The 18,560-nt window shown below is 39.5% G+C and overlaps 1 protein-coding gene across 3 annotated transcripts in view; it reads right to left on the bottom strand.

The window, feature by feature from the left end:
* Nucleotides 1–7,430: 7,430 nt before the first annotated feature.
* ano2b (anoctamin 2b) overlaps nt 7,431–18,560 on the bottom strand; it is a 73,452-nt gene continuing 62,322 nt past the window's right edge. For all 3 annotated transcript variants that reach the window (XM_016681522.1, XM_016681523.1, XM_007571637.2), the window contains 2 exons: nt 12,511–12,616; nt 7,431–11,176 (listed from right to left, as the gene is read on the bottom strand). In XM_016681522.1, coding sequence (XP_016537008.1) covers nt 10,820–11,176; nt 12,511–12,616 — 463 coding nt within the window. In that variant the 3' untranslated portion in view covers nt 7,431–10,819. The remainder of the gene's footprint in view (nt 11,177–12,510; nt 12,617–18,560) is intronic.

The raw sequence follows: 18,560 nt of genomic DNA, 5'->3' as shown, positions 1-18,560 counted from the left end.
CTTTGCACAACCAGGTCCAAACAAGACCTGGTCTGTTAAAATGATACTGGAATAAGTTTGATCTATTTTATCAAAGAGAATTGGAGTATTTCTTGTCCATCCATTTTGGAATTGTTTTCTACTCTGTTTTGCTTTGTTACATAAAATGTCCATAAGAAACACTAAAGTTTGTGATCTGTTTTCTCTGATTATCTTTTCTATTCCGCTTAGAGCTCAATATCCTTTAAAATAAAATCCCGTAACTTCTCAGCTCTCCTGTTTCGTCCCTCAGGAGTTCCAGAGGAAGGTGTTGGCGGAGGAGGAGGGGATGGAGGGCGCCGCCGTCCACCAGCTTGTTACCAGGATGTAGACGTATCACAGCACACCGGGGCGAAGGCGTGAAGAGTTTCTTTAAGAGTCATAACTATAACTGTATGGTGTACGCATAAGGTTAGAATTTACAAGTTTCTGTACAGAGTTTCATTCATGAGACATGAAGCTATTTTATTCACTTTATACTGAAAAATAAAGATGCAGCAGTAGATCCAGTTTACAAGGTTTTTGAGCTTCCAAAATACAGCAAGTGAAACGCTTTATATGTTTATGTGTTTTCCAGGCACATAATTCCATTTTATAGCACAATAAATTAACTATGTTACCTTCAGCTGTTACAGAAATACTGTGTATGTCAAACACAACTTAAAAGAAATGTGACTTCATAATTTAACTTCTTGAAATCGGGCCTCTGTCTCTTTAAGAAGCTCCTGCTCTTTCAGAAACCCCACCTTCAGGATGTCATAACATTATGGCTCCTGTATTAACCCTTTTGCAACATTTTTTTACCAGCGTTGCTCTGAGAAGTAGCTCCTATAATGAGCTCAGCAGATGACTTTGCTAATCGCTGCTGGCTAGTCTGAAGGAGCCGAGTGGAGGAGTCTCTGGGAGGGCAGAAGCTTGGAAACTGCAGCTCAGAGGAGGAGCTTTGTACTTGAAGGCGGAGCTAGGTCCAACCAGGCGCTTTGCACAGCTGAATGGTTACCATGGAGATTAAAAGGATTTCTTAAACATGCATGAAAGAATCAAGGCTGCACTCCAGATATGTTTTTGATGACTGAATAATATTATAACATGATGTAAAGCTCAAAAATGTCATCCTTTAAAACTGGATTGATCCAGTCCGTATAATAGCTGTTCAACAGCCACTTCCTTTCTTACTTCAGAATAAAAGTCTCAGAAATAGATAAAGGACGTCTATTGGTTTTTTTGTGTCCATCTTGTCTTCCATGTGTCTGTACGTCTTTTCCTTCCTTCCATCCTTACTTCTGTTTCCTCTGCCCCTGATAAAACTGAGTCTTTCTTTCCTTCCTTGTGTCCTACCTCCCTTTGTTACTTGGGTCCTTCCTCCTTGTCTGTGTGTTAGTTCTAGTTCTCACATAAAAAAACAATAATGGCAGAAATATCTACCCTATATATTCATCTGTATTTTGCCTCTGGGAGGGCAGGATTCTTTACATCTGTAAAGAATCCTGATTTCTATACAGGAGTAAAGAACTCAGGATTCTTTACAAGGGTTTGGAAAAGAGGAACGTTTAAATTAATTGTGTGACTAAACCCTTGGCTGGTCCCACAGCGTGATTAAAGTGTCAGTGGTTCATGTTTCTTAACCTCAATTTAATGTCAAACTCAAAGATGAGAAAAAAATCTGACAGTCAGAAAATAAAAGAAAACCAACGATTAACATTCTGCCATGAGGCGGGCTGAGCCTGTAAACCATTAAGTCCCATTGTTTCAAGTTATCTGTGTGTGATTTATGTCACACACACATTATAAATCTATCTTGCTCTGTGGGTGTGTATACACAGTTTGTCTCATTGGTGTGTGTGTGTGTGTGTGTTTCATCGTGTGTGTTGACGGGATGCTGGGGTCCGTCTGTCCGTCCATGAAACCTGAAACTTTAGGGCCAGCCTCAAACGTAAGACAGAATTATGTTTTTAAACACAACTTGGATCATTTTCACACACTTTAGTTTGTTAACTAGTCCTTTTACAAATCATGTGTACTAAAGACTGAGTGAATAAAAACAGATGTACAAACTGTCACTATGACTGATTTACAGCTGGTTTACTGTAGTAACCTTTATGGTTACTACAGTCAGATTCAGTGAATTAGAAGAGGAGTTCTGGTCAGGCTGGTTTATCAGATTGAAAGTAGCTTTTGAAAATAATCTTATAGCATTAATAGGGCCACACTAAGAAAATAATAATAAAAATATTACAAGAATATTCTCATAGCCGAGAATAAAGTCATAATGTTACTTTATTCTTGTATCAATTTGTCATTATCCACGTAATTTCATGGCTTTATTTTGACTTTATTCTTGCACAACGATGCTAGTTTTTTTGTTTTTTTTTTAGCATTGATCACCACCATTGATCCTTGTAGTTTAAGGAGATACCATGAACTCTAACCAGGTTTTCAGGGCATTTTACGGCGTAGCGCAGCCTGACGTGCTCTTCACCGTGACCAACTGTAAAACATGGAATAATTCCCAACATATTGATGCTTCCTCTCACACCAAACCAACCAAAATATTTATCAGTCTGAACCTCAACCTCAGTCTGAACAACCAAGAAATCTAAATATAATAATAATAAAAACATTTCCAGGTTATCTGTCTTTGTTTTATTTCAGTTTCTACTGTTCAAAGATGAGCCAGCCTAAGTTTAGAAAGAAAATCATTTTTGCAAGAGTTCTAGAAAGACTTTGAGTAACCCACGCACCCTGGTTTCATACTTCAAAGTTAATGTATTTGCACAGATGGATGGACAACAGGGCGTGTCCCAGCTGGGCTCCCTATACTGCGGAGCGTGGGTGTTAAACTTCCTACTTTGTATGCACTTCCTTTTATTCGTGGAATATGTGCAAATACACATACAGAGCACTTTTCACCTGCATGATTTAAACATTCTGTGTGGATGTTTTATGCGTAGCTGTGTGCGTTTAAGGTGTGACCTGGTCATGAATCAGACTGACATATGAAAGAAGTCGCATCAGTGAGACGGAAAATGTTAAGCGGTGTACAGGAAGGTCAAGTGCGCCGAGAAAAGTTACAGGAATATTGGAACAAATAGATTATGCAAAACATAAAGTGACTTGAAGAAGACTTGAAGACTTGTACACATTTTTAGAGATTAAAAATCCTGTATTGAAGTGATTCGTCGGCTTCAGAGTAATCCTACGTATGAACATAAGCAGGCCGTGGGGAGCCGTTTGTAAAGATACACACAAAGGTTAAAAATATCTAGCTAAGAGATATTTAGGCTAGAATTAAATCTTTAGCTTGTTTGCTTAATATTTAACTTCAAACAATTTTTTTTAGCGAAGCTTAATATTTAGCTATCTCAGAGCTAAATAATAATTTAGGTTAAAGCTAAATATGCCGTTTGTATGCTAGATATTTTGTCAACCAAACAATTAGCTTGCTAGCTAAATATTTAGCTTCAAATTAAATGCCCAGTTAGCAAGATAAATAATCAAATACATTATGCAGAATATAAAGTGTCGTAGCTTGGAACTAGCCAAATATTTATCAAGCTCACAGTTAAATATTTAGGTAATAACTAAATACACTGTAAAGTGTTTTTTTTATTAAATATTTAGCTAGTAAGTTACATTTTTAGTTAAGCTAAATATTTAGCTATCTCAGAGCTAAATATTTAAGTGAGTGCTAAATATGCTGTTTCTATGCTTGATATTTTGTCAATCAATTAGCTTGCTAGCTAAATATTTAGCTTCAAATTAACTGTCTGGTTAGCAAAATATTTTTTCACTAAATATTTAGCTTGTAAGCTAAACTTTTATTTAAGCTACACTTTTCAGCTGTCTCAGAGCTAAATATTTAGAATAAACTAAATATTTAGATGGTAAACTAGATATTAAGCTTTTTCATTAAGTATTGAGCTATCAAGCTAAATGTTCAGTTATTAAGCTAAATATATTCATTCTGCTAACTTAATATTTAGTTTGGATCTGCTGGCCGTCTTAGGACACAGTTTGATTTGTTTCTAAAGGATGTAGGTTGGAGTTTAGGTTTTCCAGCTCTATCATATGGTTATAGTACGCTTTGTTTTTGCCACTCATTCTTTGAAATGAATCACTTAATGGATTCCATTCATGTCGTGTTTCTCTGTTGTACCAAGTAGGGATGCCGGATGGAACGCTATAATTAAAAATGAGTTTAACCTGTTTTCTCTTGTTTCTACACGTCTCAGTGCCTGCTGTGTAAAAAGGGGAAAGAATGCAAAGGGCTAATTAGACACACATGTTGGTGAACATGTACAAGCTCTTCTTGAGTTGCTGTGACGTGAATATTAATGTGAATATTAATGAGTGATCTCTGCTGAGCTGAAAGCTAAGCTACGCCGCCAGAGTTAACGGATGATTTAAAAAAAAAAAACAGTCTTCTTAGATGTAGGATTTCATATAGTATTCTGTTTTTCATGTTCAGTTTGATTGTTTTATATCTACTGGTGTCTGAGTGAACCTGTTAGTTTTCCAGAGTTAAAGAGGAGTTTGGATGAAACGAATGTGGGCAGGCCAGGAATTAGCCAGAGGCAGGAAACAATAAAACACCAACACAAAGGCAAGGAGACAATGCAGACGGATGACGTTTCACTTTCTGCTACTCATCTTTCTAATTAGGCTCATTAGGAGCAGGTTCTGTTCCCAAACAGATAGAAGATACAATCATTTCAATTTAAAAAGCCATGTAAAGTTTAGTAAACCTATTCTGTAGAATGCTTTAAATATTCTGCAAGGGTCTGGAATTGTGTTTAAAAATACACCAACAACTTCTTCTCTACATTCCAACAGAGACGATGTGAACACTGCTTTGTTCAGCAGCTTCCACCACCATGTCAGCTCGTTCTGAAAAGCTGTTACCTTTACCCTTTAGCCTTGTCTGTCTGCAGAATATTTTTTTCCCAAAATGTTTGCAGATCAGGATGTTTGTTTGGAATCGGGGTTTGTTTTGCTCGGCGGTGGTTTTGGTGCTGGATGCCATTGTGTTAAATAATGAACACTGACCATAATGGAGGCGAGCTTCAGATGTTGCTCTGGATTCTTCTGTTCTTGGGTGATTCGCCACTGTTCTCTTTGAGTCATTTTGATTGGCTGACCACTCCTGGGAAAAGTTCACCACTGTTCCACTATTTCTCCCTTAGTGGATATTAGTGGTGGAAATAGCTTTGTAATTCCTTCCAGACTGACGTTTCTCATATATTTTAGAATTTCCTCCTATTGAGGCACAATAACTGTTTCCTCTGAGTATATAATTGCGCAAACTGGAATTACGAAAATATACTCACTTAGTGGAAACATGTTAATTAAAAAAATATATATATCATTATTATTATTTTGATACATTTCTGTGCTAGGACGTGGCGGCTTTTCGGCCATATTGAATTTTGTGGATTTCGTAAAACTGCAATGGAAACACTTTGTTTTTGTCGTCTTTTGCGAGAAAAACAACAGGAAGTGGCAGGAGGACGATGCTGCTGCATGTTTCTCAATGACGCATCACTTGAACAAACTTATTCACATGATGCGACTTTAATCGCTTCTTATTTGATGGAAACACACCGGTTGCGAAATTGTGTGTTTTTATTTGTGTGTGTGTTTTTTTCAACGTTACCGAAGTAGCGACAACGTTTTAAGCACATTTTGTAAATGGAAACGCAGCTACTGACTCACCGGTGAACACAAAATGGGGGAACTTTTTGTTCTTTTAAAAAATAAAACCAAATGTTTGGAAACATGAATTTGTAAAGCAGGGAAAATACTTTCCCATGTTTTGCCGCTTATTAAGGATTCCCTCTAACGCTCCTGCTTTCACTTCCTTTATCTCCACTCCAAATAATCCCGTTTCTCAGAATTGTGTTTTCAAACAGGACGGATCATGATAAGTTATCGGCTTAAAGTCTGACTGTGTCTCATACAATACAATAAATATTCACATGCCTTCAGAGTGGGACTAAAAGGTCGTCAGCCCACCTGACTCTTACAAATCTTCGACGCTTTTAAAGGGTCACAGAAAAAGCTGATAGATATCAAAACGGAAAAGAAAACTGCTGCACATCCAGATGTAGTTTACAAGGACATACCAGCAGTTCCTGGGATATGACATCTCCTTCATTAGTGCATGGCAGTGTTCCTCCTACAGAGCAGTAAATGTCAGGAATGCGAGTCCCAGAATGCCACTTTCAGGATGTCGGTTTGCTCAACCGCCAGCTCCGGCGCGGCAGCCGGTGGCGGTTAAAACCGTACCGCTGTAAAAGCAAGTGGCTCGTGATGCGATGCTGTAGCTGCTGAGTTCCACATGTTGTGTTCACAGCTGGAACCGAATCGCACACGAAGACCGTGGCGTGAATTTATGATCGTTTCACTCTCATTTTCAGACGAGGAAGCAGAAATCTCAAAGACTTGGTCTGAGTGAGAGAGATTAAAATGTTGTTGTTTTATGTTTTAAAATGTTGCATAATGTTCAGAATTTTATTTGATGACTGGAAAGAAAAAGAGGACTGCCATATTGTTGGAAAGATTGATCAAATTGTGGTTTTGAGTTTACTGGATAATTTGAGCTATTAAGAGCCTTATAAGCATTAGATTACCCAATAAATGTTTGTATTTTTCAACATCTCCATGAAAAAAATTAACAAGAGAAGGAAAGAAAAATGCACTTGAATCCATTTAACAAATCTGTATTTAGGAATTTGTACACCAGCTTAGGTAAAGATCAACAACAGAAACTTATATAGCAAATATACCTTTTATCACAATTTCCTAAAGTGAGATTTCAATACATGTAAAGATAACAGTCTGTGACTGAGTCCTGTCATGTTGTCTTCAGTTGGAAATAAGGAACAGTTACCAAGGCGCGAGAAACAGAATCGCAGTTTTACAGCATTTCGGCAGTTTGTGGAGTTAAGGACGGCCCCCAATCACTACCATCCACACTCCAACTACTTTTCCATTCTTTCATTTGCCCTTACCTGCCTTTTAAACACAGGTGAGGACATTTGGAGCTGGTACACTTTGGTGGTAAAAATGTCTCTCTTCTTTGTCTTCAGCTTCACTTTGAACCCCAATGAAACAAGCTGTGGCTTGGTGTTTGAGACGTCCCCATGTTGGTTTGAGTCATTGTGAATGGTGACATGAAGTCTAATTTTACAAGTATATGTATGTTGAAGTAATCTTTTAACAACCATAAACTAAATGGAATGGAAGCCAGTCCTTGTTTAGAAAGTCAACGTTGACACAGAACCAGCATCATCCAATGGACTAAAGGGTTTGACCAAAAATAGTCACTTTTATCAAGAAATGACTTAGGCCATTTTTTTTGTAAGGTGATAATATTTGAGACCTTTTATTCTTTAGAAACCCCATCTGTTGTTTTTTTTTTCAAATAGAACAAAGGTTAGGTTTATTGGTTACCTTGTGATTTGAACAACAGAAATGAATGCCCTTAAACTTACATTCTGATGTGTCACATCGGTTGGGGACATCTTAACTCTCACTGACAAAAATCTTGAGCACTTGGAAGGACTGGTCTGAGGTCTGAGATGGACAGAATTTGGTAAACAATTTTCCAAGAGAGATGAAAGTCTCCCACAAACTCGGGGATGCGGTGTGAGCAATGCAGACTATGCTTTTGCTTTTGCTATTCTCCTCACATGAAATTAATTGCATGACTTGTGTTGCACCAAATATATGAGCTGTATCAAGGCCAAAAGGGGTGGTGAACCCAGACATGATGGGCTTGACGCATGAGAGGCAATGTTGTTTCCTCTATTCATTTGCTAAGGAACCTGCGCGATAAGGCGTCAACCACTTGCTCTGCTGCAGCCAAGCGACCAACGAAATTCGTGCATGTGGAATTTCAAGCTCATACACGTAGACAAGCAAATGCGGACTAGCATCGCGACACAAGGAAGTTGGGAAAATGTTCAACTTTGAAGCGCTGCTGATGTTGCTATCGTGTCCTGTGTGTTGGGTTCACCCAAATGATGGGAAACTGTCGCGTTATGTGCGATTCGTCGCTAACCCTGTGTCGAGCCCATTAGGCCGTTGCTGTACCCGTACAGTAAGCTGTCTCATCCATTTGGTCCAAGATCCTAGGTATTGTAATACTCCTCAACAAGATCCATTTCAATGTATTTCCGGACCTTCATCAAGCTTGTTTGTCAATGAGCATATTCTCCATACTAATGATTCTTCTAGATAACAGTAGTAGTGGAAAGTTCAGCTTTGTTTAAATATTGGTTATAGATCTAATCACCTGGTCATAAAACAAGCCTACTTCAACATAACATTATTCCATGGACAAACAGCACAGTAGGTTTCTCTTGAATACTGAGTACAGCAGAATGTTTCACAGACTTTACAAAACTTAATAACATTTTTTAAGATAACGTCTACTTTGTTGCAGCTTGTAGAATACCTAATCATAAAGCTTAGCAATAAAAACACTCTTGCAGTGGCTCCAGAAAGCCTCATGAACTGAAGGCTGAGGAGCGTCGCTGCTGTTCTGAAAGGCTTTTCCTTCACAATAGCTCTAGTGCTTACAGCAAAACTACAGCTTACATTTCAGTTCCACTTTAACATACAACAACTATATTGTGTCGTGTTATTTTTCTCAAAACCGCTGCTGTAAAAATGACAGTTTGTGGTTTGCTAGAGAACTCTTACTAAAAGCATCAGATGTACAGGGCCTTGCTAGTCTTTAAATGTCTCATGCTTTTCTACACTTGACATGTTATAACCACCACCTTCAGAGTGCTTTAATGTGGTTTTATATGATAGACCAACACAGAGTAAGCACATTTATGAAGTGAAAGAAATATTATAATATTTAAGTATATATTTAAAAGAATCACTCTAGATGTCTTGCAGATGGATGGTTGTTTGGATAGTTTGTTGGGGACAGCATTCATCTATTGTCTTGTCCTTGCAGGATCATGAGGGCGGTTATCTTCAGCGGTCATTGGGAGGAAGATGGAGTGCCCCTTAGAATAGCCTGGTCATTGCTTTCCAAAGCAATTCCACTCAATTCTCATCTCCCTTCAGTGTTTCTCCGATTGAGCTAGATTTCTACAGGTGAATTTCACTCGGGCCAAATGAGGAAGTGGCAGCGGAGGAAGTGAACGACGCATCGAGCAATTAAAGTCGGAGCGAGACGAATGTTTAAGACATTTTATTGCTGGCAAAGATGTCTTGGCATTTCTCCCCATGGAGTTGCTTACAGCGCACACAATTTCCGGTAAGCTTGAGCAAGCTAGAGCATTACATATGTCACAGCCAAATGATAGCGACGGGGTAAAATGAGATCCAGTTGTTTAAAAATCCACTCCTCCAGCAAGCGAATGTTTCTCAACAGCCGAGAGCCCAGACTCTCTGGACAAAGCGAAGTCCAGAACAAGGGTCTGGCTTTTACCAGAATACCCTTAGGCGAGTTCCCAGTACATCTCAGCACAGAAAAGGGAACCATGGACGCACACACTCATACCTAAGGACAATTTAGATAAACCATTTAACTGAAGAGTTATGTTTCTGGACTGTGCGAGGAAGTAGAAGTACCCGGAGAGAGTCTATGCTTGAACTGCGAGAGCATGCAAACTCAGTGCAGAAAAACGTCTTCTTGCTCCAAGGAAACACAACAATGTGTTTTCTTTCTTCCACTTCACGATTATGAACTACCTTGTGTTGTTCTATCACATAAGATCCTGATAAACATTCAAATTTGTTGATGCGATGTGACAAAATGTGAAAAAACTCGAGGGGTGCGAATTCTTGGAAGAACCTGTGAAGCGTCTCTGAAGAGTTGAAGACTTTGAAGTTCACCAACGCAACATGAAGGTCATCGGTCTGAACCCTGATCCCAGGAGAACGCCACTGTTTCATTACAAAGGAATGTGGATGTAGTTTTTCTTTAATTTAGCATAAACACAGTGAGTGTAGTTCAGCTCTGTCTCATTCACAGGTGGCCATCCCCATGGATTATTGTCATGGTGAGTGCAGCAAAAGTTCCTTATGGCTCAGAAGAGATTCTCAGCTTCACAGATCATGGAGTTCTGATTCTACAGCTTGGAAGGAGGTGAACGGCACCACAGTGTGCCATATTGGCATTTTCCCTGTCCATCAGTACTTAGAGCGGGTCAAAAAGAACCAACCAGCAGACGTCTTCACCGGTCACAATTGGTTGGGTAAACCGCTTTTAAAGTTATTTCTAATTTACAAAGAGAATTAAAAACAGTCCAGAAAATGTGGAATGTCGTGAGAGCTACAAAATCTGTAAACAAAAATACAACAGAGTAGGAAAATCACAGATCAGACAGCCCTAAAGTTTAAGCCACGATGTTCGTCAGTCTGTTGGTGGGTTAGTGTTTCTTATCAAAGCAATCCGTCGGTTTGCAGTTCTTCCAGGTTCCTGGTCACTTATTCAACCTAATATAGTAATTATTGCTTCTCTACGCTATGAAGCTCATGTGCCTCACTAAATAGTTTGTACAAAAAAAAAGGGAAAAAAATGACAACACTTTGTCAGGTGAACAGTCGTGCGAGTCGGAACAGCACACTCACACAGCCGTTCGTTAAAGATCCACACACTGAGGCCAGCAAGGACCAGTTTATACTTCTGCAGGAGACCTGTGATGACATCACCACCGCACTACCGTGTCACACACACCAGGACACAAATGATACAGGTAACACACAGGAAAAGGGCCGAGTCCGTTGGCTTACAGGCCCCATTTAAGCTTAATCCCCCCGATCGGGACGGAACGCGTCACACCGCTGTGTGCTTTGAGTTTGCGTTTTCTTTCCTGGGCAACGACGACATCTTGTCGCTGAACTGACTGAAGCTGGCGGCCCTGTTCCTCGCCCTCGGCCCCCCTCCGTCTCCGGCCGTGGGGCCCGAGGGCAGGGTGCTGTATCTGCCCAGAACGGGGAAAGCCTGGCCCGCCGTGGGCGACTGGCTGTTGGGCTTGACGAAGAGGCTCTGGATGAGCTGGAATTTCTCCTTCTCCTCCTGCAGAAACAGATCCACCAGGAGCTTCTTTTCCCGTTTGAGCTGCTCCACGATGGTCTTGGGGACGTCTGGGATCACCCAGGCAACCATGAGGCTGAGGAACATCACCAAGTTCTGGGAGGGAGAGGGAAGCATGGGTTAACGTACAGTTGAAATGAGATATTTACATAAAGTGAACATTTTTTCTTCATTAGCTGCGTTTCCATTGCAAATGTGCGCAAGACTTTGTCAATATTCCGCTAGTGTCAAAAGAACACAATCTGCAATTGTTAAGTTACCGTTACATAAGAAACACAATTAAAATCACAGCTGAATAAGTTTGTTCGCATGACAAGTAATTAAAAACTGGCATCGTTCTCCAACCACTTCCTGTCATTGTCTTCTTTGTGGTTTGCGCCATTCGTAACTTCTGGTTGTTGATCATGTGACTCGTTTGATGCAAAAACAATGTTTCCATTTCAGTTTTGCAAATTAATCCAATTTCTATAGAGAACCTACCTTATCCTTGTGTCAAAACTTTTTAGTGAAAATGTGAGTTTGGCATGTTCTGTAGGGTCACTCTGTTTTGTCCTTAGAAGTTTTGTCTTATGGATATTGCTGGATTTGGAATCAACAGCAGCCTTTGTGTAAAACCCAGAATTGATGAAACAATCTACAATTTCCATAGGTGATACGCACAGAGACTGCTGTTTACAGTAGGTGAGCTAATGGTGCACATCATGCTAACTGCTAACATAAGACGCTAAAGACTTACTTAAAAATACTTCATTGATCTTGAGGGGAAATTAAATGTTCTTGCAACTCATATTAATTCAAAATTCTTCAGAGTTATTATAGATTCGTAGACATATTTAAACCCTGGTGACTTGGCTCTCATACACACAGTGTGACGTCACCTCTGCAGATGGAAAGCCAGAAAAACAATGAGTCTGAAAGTTAAATTGGGACTGTATCTCTATCTTAAAGTCCTGTAATAGTTTGACCAAAAAAAAAAAAAAATAGTAAACAGTCAAATATGTGCGAAAGACATTCTAGAGCAAGGGTGTCCAAAGTGGGTCCTGGAGGGCCGGCATCCTGCATGTTTTAGTTCTCTCCCTGGTTTTACACACCTGCATCAAATGATGGCTCGTTAGAAGGCCTAAGGAGAACATTGACTTGCTGAGGAGGTTGTTGTAACAACAACAATCTCCTCCTGGAGGGCAGGATGCCGGCCCTCCAGGACCCACTTTGGACACCTGTGTTCTAGAGTAATAATTCCACAACATTTAGCCTAACATTTGGTCGCCACATGTTTGTGTACCAGACAACAAAAGCTGTTCACTGTCTGTCTGAGGTCATTTAGTGCATAAGAGCATATTGTGAACCAAATGTTTTGGATTAGCTGTGCGTGTTCTCTGAGGTATTGCTGCGTGAATGGCAGGCATTAGTGGAACACAACAAACCCATACCTGAAACAAGATGACAAAGGCCAGTCTTGCAGACAGGACGGACCAGTACTGCTTGGAGAACTGGTACGCATCAGAAGACCAGGGGGGTTCCCTGTAGTCCTTGTACCTTAAAAAAACAAACACAAACAAGAAGTACTAGTACCTTTGTGTTTTTAAAACCCAAAGGGAACGTAAAGGAGTAAATAAAATGAACAGAGCAGGAAACCCCAAACAGGCCCCAATCCTGTAAGACATCTTCCTGTTCTTTAGCTATCCAGGACAGATGCTGATTCAAATATTCTTCTCTTCCTCTCTGCTTCAGTCTGGGCTCAAGACGCAGCCAACTGTATTTGCACTCTTCTCTCTCGTTTGCCTTGTTGTAAATCATCTTTACGGTGCAGGCAAAAATAAACAGCAGACGACCTGAAACGCATGTTGAGAAAGAGCCAACGCGCTCAGAATGAAGAAGGAAAAAGTGTGAAGAAAACGCCCGAGGCCGACAGAGAGACAGAATAAAGAAATTCAAAGTAAAATGCTGCTCATCCACTTTAAGAAGATAAGAATAGTCCAAACTTTAAATCTAGAGATGATTATCTCTAAGTTTCTCAATGGAACTATTTCACTTTGAACACAAACATTTATGAGTTTTATGTCACTTATCCAAACACTTATCATCAAGTTTCATTCAATGAAAAAAGATTAAACAGGAACAGAAGACAAAACAGAAGAGGCAAGTGGAAACTGTATTTAAAGCTCCAACAGGCTGTCCATCGGCTGACCAAACGTTTAAGCTCCAGTCGGTCCGTCTCTGCTGAGGACACAACAGTTCAGTGAAGAGAACTTTATCAATGGCAAAGAGAAATTTAACGTTGTAACTTCAACCAGGTTACCTCATTCAAGTTACACAATAACTGGGATGCAGTCGGCCGGTCGGTTAGACGCATGAGAGGAAAACTAAGGGACAGATACAGACTGGCTGAAAACGAAAAACCTGTTAGTTAGCACAAGTAAGCTAACAGAGGACTGCTAAAACCACATGCTGCAAGCTAGCACTTTACATCTGAAGACAGATATATTTGTGGGAAAGATCGTTTTGGATCAGATTGGACTAGGACAACTGTAAACTAAAGATAACGTCCTGAACAGCTTCAGGACATTTCAAGCTAACGCCAAAGCTAACGGTTTTTGAAATCTGAAATGCATCTACTGTAAAAACACTAAATCTTACCAAATATTTTTTTTGTCAAGTTTCTAGCGCAAATATCTTCGTAAACTTTTTTTTAAAATTAATATTCGGGAATTATTGAGTTAAAACAAGCTCCTATATCTTACTAAAAACTGACTTCAAAGTTAGTTTTGCTGTATTTCAAGTGAACTTAGATATTTGTAGTAGAAACTAGACAAGAATGCTTGGTAAGCATTAAATAATGTACCAATATTTTAATAACAGCAGAACCAAATCAGTCCCTCAGCATGATGCTACAACCACCATGCTGGATAACTGGTACAGCATTCTTGGCTTTTACCTTAAGCTGCTTAAACTGGTGACCCTGGAATTAACAGCGTTTTAGAAAAATGCACCAATAACTTTCACTAACTGGTGCAAATATATAATTCTATGGGTTGACTTGATTTTCCCATTGTTTTGAGAGTTATCTATTAAAATACTTAGGTATGTATGTGATTAAGCCTGTTTGCTTAATTTGGAGCCTTTGTGATTGTCAAAAAAATCCCCAATAAATTCAAACTTGTGCAGCCAGTTCATTGTTTTTTAAATCGCCGCACTGTTATGTTTACATAAAAACATAAAACTGTCCAAATAAGTCAAACCAGTAATAAATCAATGTCTATGTGCCAAAATATGTACAAGAGCTTTCGTTAGTGAAATTGAGGGTAAAAACAATCGGAATCATTAAATCTTTAAGAAAATAAGTTTATGTATGTATGAATGATGGCTGGAGAAGTTGAAACAAAATGTCTAGACTGTGTTTTAACAAATATGTCTAAAACTATCTGTCCTTCCCCATGAGATGTGGAATAAAAGATGCAATTTTCCTTCCTAGGCTAACCTTGGCACGGCTCAGCTCATTGTTAATCAGAAGAGAATCTCTGAGCAATGAATCGTCTTGGAGTAATCAATACAGAGAAGTTTCAGTGGTGATGAAACAAAGGCTGGCATTGTAAACCCATTGCTATCTACAGAGCAAACTGTCCAGCCAGCATTAAGTCGAATTACTGCATTTGGGATACAAAGAGAGGCAACAAAGGAAGTCGTTAAGACCAAGAAAATCAATCACAGAGAACAAATCCAAACTGTCTCACAATCAGCCAAAAATCACTTGGAAGGATAAAAATGAAAAGCATAAAAATCCAACAGTTGACATATTGTTTGTTTACAGATAATCAGCCAAAAATAGAATTAGAGAGTATTACATGTGATTAATCCTTTTTAGGTATATTTTCTATGAATAGACGTGGACGTAAGTGTAGCAGGTGTCTGTGTGATAATGGAGGGGTGGTGCCTGAGGAGGTCAACACTCTACATCAAGGTGTGTGTAATTATTAGGCAGCTTCTTTTCTTCAGGCAAAATGAGCCAAAACAAAGATTTAGTTGAGACTTAAGAGCCAAAAATGATCAAAAGTTTCTTTGAGGGATGCAGCACTCTTTAAATCGCTGAGTTAATTGGGGAAACTTGTCGAGAAAAAAAAACCAAATAACTGCCAAGGATTCAAGAAGAATCAAGTATGAAGCTACCAGAAGCCATTACATTCGTAAAGTGATTAACATCCGATTCAGTCCTAACCAAGTTGGGTGCGTCTCCATTGGCGATGTGTCCGTTACCATGAGGATATGAATATGGGTGGGAATGTGGGAATATGGGTGGGACCATGAGCGAGCAGCAGCATTGGTTGGTGGCATTTTACGTGCATCCTTGGTCAACCAGTTTGACGCTGGATATGTTCTTCCGACATAATTGTTAACAAGGTCTGGACCTCGAGGCTTGACCATGGAGTTATCGATTTTCAGCGCGTCATCTTGCTAACTACTGCAGACTCGTCGCGGAACCCACAGGCCAATCAGTGAACGCAGTCTGCACCAATCACATCGCTTGTGCGCGTCTCCAAGACGTGGCCTGTATCACGTGGAGACGTCCCTAAAAACGTAGACGAGCCACTCGATGTATGGAAATGTAGACGGAGGAAGAACCAGTTAGAGCCACGTCTGCGGAGAAGGGCTGTAGATGTACAAACACTCGTTTACTACGAGACTGACCCATCACTCGACTGGTGCGACGTGGCCGCAATGGACTGTTTCATACTCTCACTCTGTTTTTCTCAATAAACTTGTACAATCTATTTTTGTAATTCAATGTTTTAAACTGGCATTTGCACAGGATTTGAATTTAATGTTAAAAACAAAATTGTGTTTCCAATCATTTTTATTGCTAAATCAAGTTTCCTGTCAAGCCAGGTCAGGAAAAAAAAAGAACCACTTTCCCTTTTAAGCATTAACCACTGCCAAACAAATTCAGCTCACATCACAGAGCTCCTTCATTTCTTCTGTCATCCATCAATCACGTTTCTCAAATTTATTAAATCACAAGCATATTCTCTCCAAAACAAAGCCCATAAAAGGTTGTGCGGCCCAAAAATAAAGCTTAGACAAAGTCGCTCACGACGCAAACAAATAAAAGAATCTTTTAGCGAGAGTCGGAGAGGAACACGGGAGGCAGCTGACCTCACCAGATAACGACGTCACATTAATGTGAGCGCTTGGATCACGGTCGCCGAGGCGCGGCGCAGAGCGTCGCTCACATGTACACACCCTGCCATGCAAAAATTCCTCTGAAGATAAAACACTCTGAAAGAGGCGTCTCAGTGAGGCCGACATGAAGAGGATGTAGCTAACAGAGGGGAGGATGAACACTAAGCGTGTGTGTGTGTGTGTGTGTGTGTGTGTGTGTGTTGTAGCAGGGTCTTATGATGGCTGACTCCTTCTCCTTATACAGTCATAAATGAGGAATGTTTCTTGAGAGACTGAGCTCCTCTCCCCTCTTTGTCTCTTTTAATCTATTCATCTTTCACTGGACAATATTTTACAGTGTTTTACTCGAAGGTCGGCTTCTAATGTGATCTGGATTTCACTTCCTGCCGTTCTCCTAGCATTTCAAGCTAATCTGTCTCAACTGAATTAAAAAGGAAATGCATATGTTTCTGTCACAAAAGAATTATAGTACTACATGTGTGTGTTTTCCTTATGCTCCATTTTTCACAATAACAGAGGTATTCCACAGCAACTGGGGCTCCGTATTGTTTCATAAGATGAATCAGTGAAACACTGGGTTTTATAGTTAACTTTTTTAAACATGCTTGTTTAAAAGTTTTTTTTTTTTATATAAAGACAGCTACTCAAAAGAAGTGGTGGGCAACGCTAGCTAAAAAAGCTAGTTACGCTAATCCTAACGCGCTAATCATAAATATTAGTTCTGCTAATGCTAAGGAAATACACCAAGATGGCATTTGGTGTGCGCTAATGGTATAGTGCTAACTTCAATTTAAATTGCGTCTGCCCTTAAAGACTACAACCCTCGATAATCAATTTAAGTTTAACATTATTTGCAAGTTCTAAAATGCCCTTAGAGGTTGTATTTGTGTTTAAATACAACCTCTAAGGTTGTATTTCATTTTGTTCCTGTATGTATTTTTATTTTTTATTTTTTTCCTTGAAATTCAATTGTGGGGAACCAATGTGAATGTGAATGAATTGTCTAATTGAGGAATTCTTGAAGAGTCGATAACGAACGCCTCAACACAGACGATGACCTTTATTCAACAAAAAGTTCACAAAACAGCACCAGATGCTAAACAAAATAATTAGCTGTGCTATTAGCATTTTTAAAATATGCATCATCTGTTATATTATTTCAATCTTTCTATCTGAGATTTTTGTTTTGAAAGACTGAAGCACATCACTTAACTAAGATCTACAGTTCGGTTACTGGAGCTCATCTCTTAGCTAAGTATTCAATTTGTTTCCACTGTAATGAATATTGTAAAAAAAAAAGTTTGTGTTTTCTTTTTTTTTTTTTTTCGGTTTTTTTTTGTTTTGGTTTGCCTTCCAATTTCCGGAACCTTTTTTTGGATTTTAAGGATTCTTTCTTAAAAAAAGAAAATTAGAGACTCTTGTGCCCCTTGTTTTGCTCTGTGTTTTTCTGTGTAGTTATTTTGAGGTTTTCTGTGTTTAGTCCTGTTTCCCTGTGAGTCTCTGTCCTGTCCTCCCTGTTGATTGATCCCAGCTGTGTCTAGTTTCCTGATTACCCTCCTCGTGTATTGAAGTCCACCTGTTGTCTTTGTCTCTTGTCCTCGTCTAATGTCATTCATTCGTCGTCTGTTTGCTCCCAGTGCTTCCTGTGATTTTGAGTTTGTTTTCCTGGTTCTTTATTAAACATCATTTTCATCATGACTACCTGAGTTCACCGGCGTCTTTCTCACCTCCAACCACCGCACATCATGACACATCCTTGTTATGTAATTGTCATACGAGTGTCTTCAGTCAGAGGCTTCTTCAGAACTGCTGCAATACAGACTTCAATAGGAGATCCTTCTTGCCCACAGCCATCAGCGTCTATAACAACTCTTTCATTGTATAATATGAGTAACAACATTTACTTGCCCTCTGGGATGAATAAAGTACGTTTTTGATTTGAACTGAATTGAAATGTGATTATGGTTTGTATGATTCATGGATTAAAGGCTAAATATGTGAATCTCATGTGTGAGTGAGATACTGCTGCCAACATCGTGCCTCCTGGGATCCCAGAATATATTTACAGACAAACAAGGGTCAAAGCATTCCCATCCCAGAAATACACACACACACACACACACACACACACACACACACACACACACACACGCACACACACCCTATCAGGGTACATGGCTCATGTCAGGGCTGATTCCGTCTTCTGGATGGATGAGCATGGATTTTTCATTTGGTATGACAGATCTGCCATCCACTCATTTCTTATTTAGAGATTTCCCAAGCAAAAAAAGAAAAAGCAGAATTA

The sequence above is a fragment of the Poecilia formosa genome, unplaced genomic scaffold, assembly GCF_000485575.1.
Source record: "Poecilia formosa unplaced genomic scaffold, Poecilia_formosa-5.1.2 Scaffold284, whole genome shotgun sequence".
NCBI lineage: Eukaryota > Metazoa > Chordata > Actinopteri > Cyprinodontiformes > Poeciliidae > Poecilia > Poecilia formosa.
The sequence above is the reverse complement of the archived record's forward strand: the minus strand, read 5'-3'. Positions and strand labels throughout refer to the sequence as shown.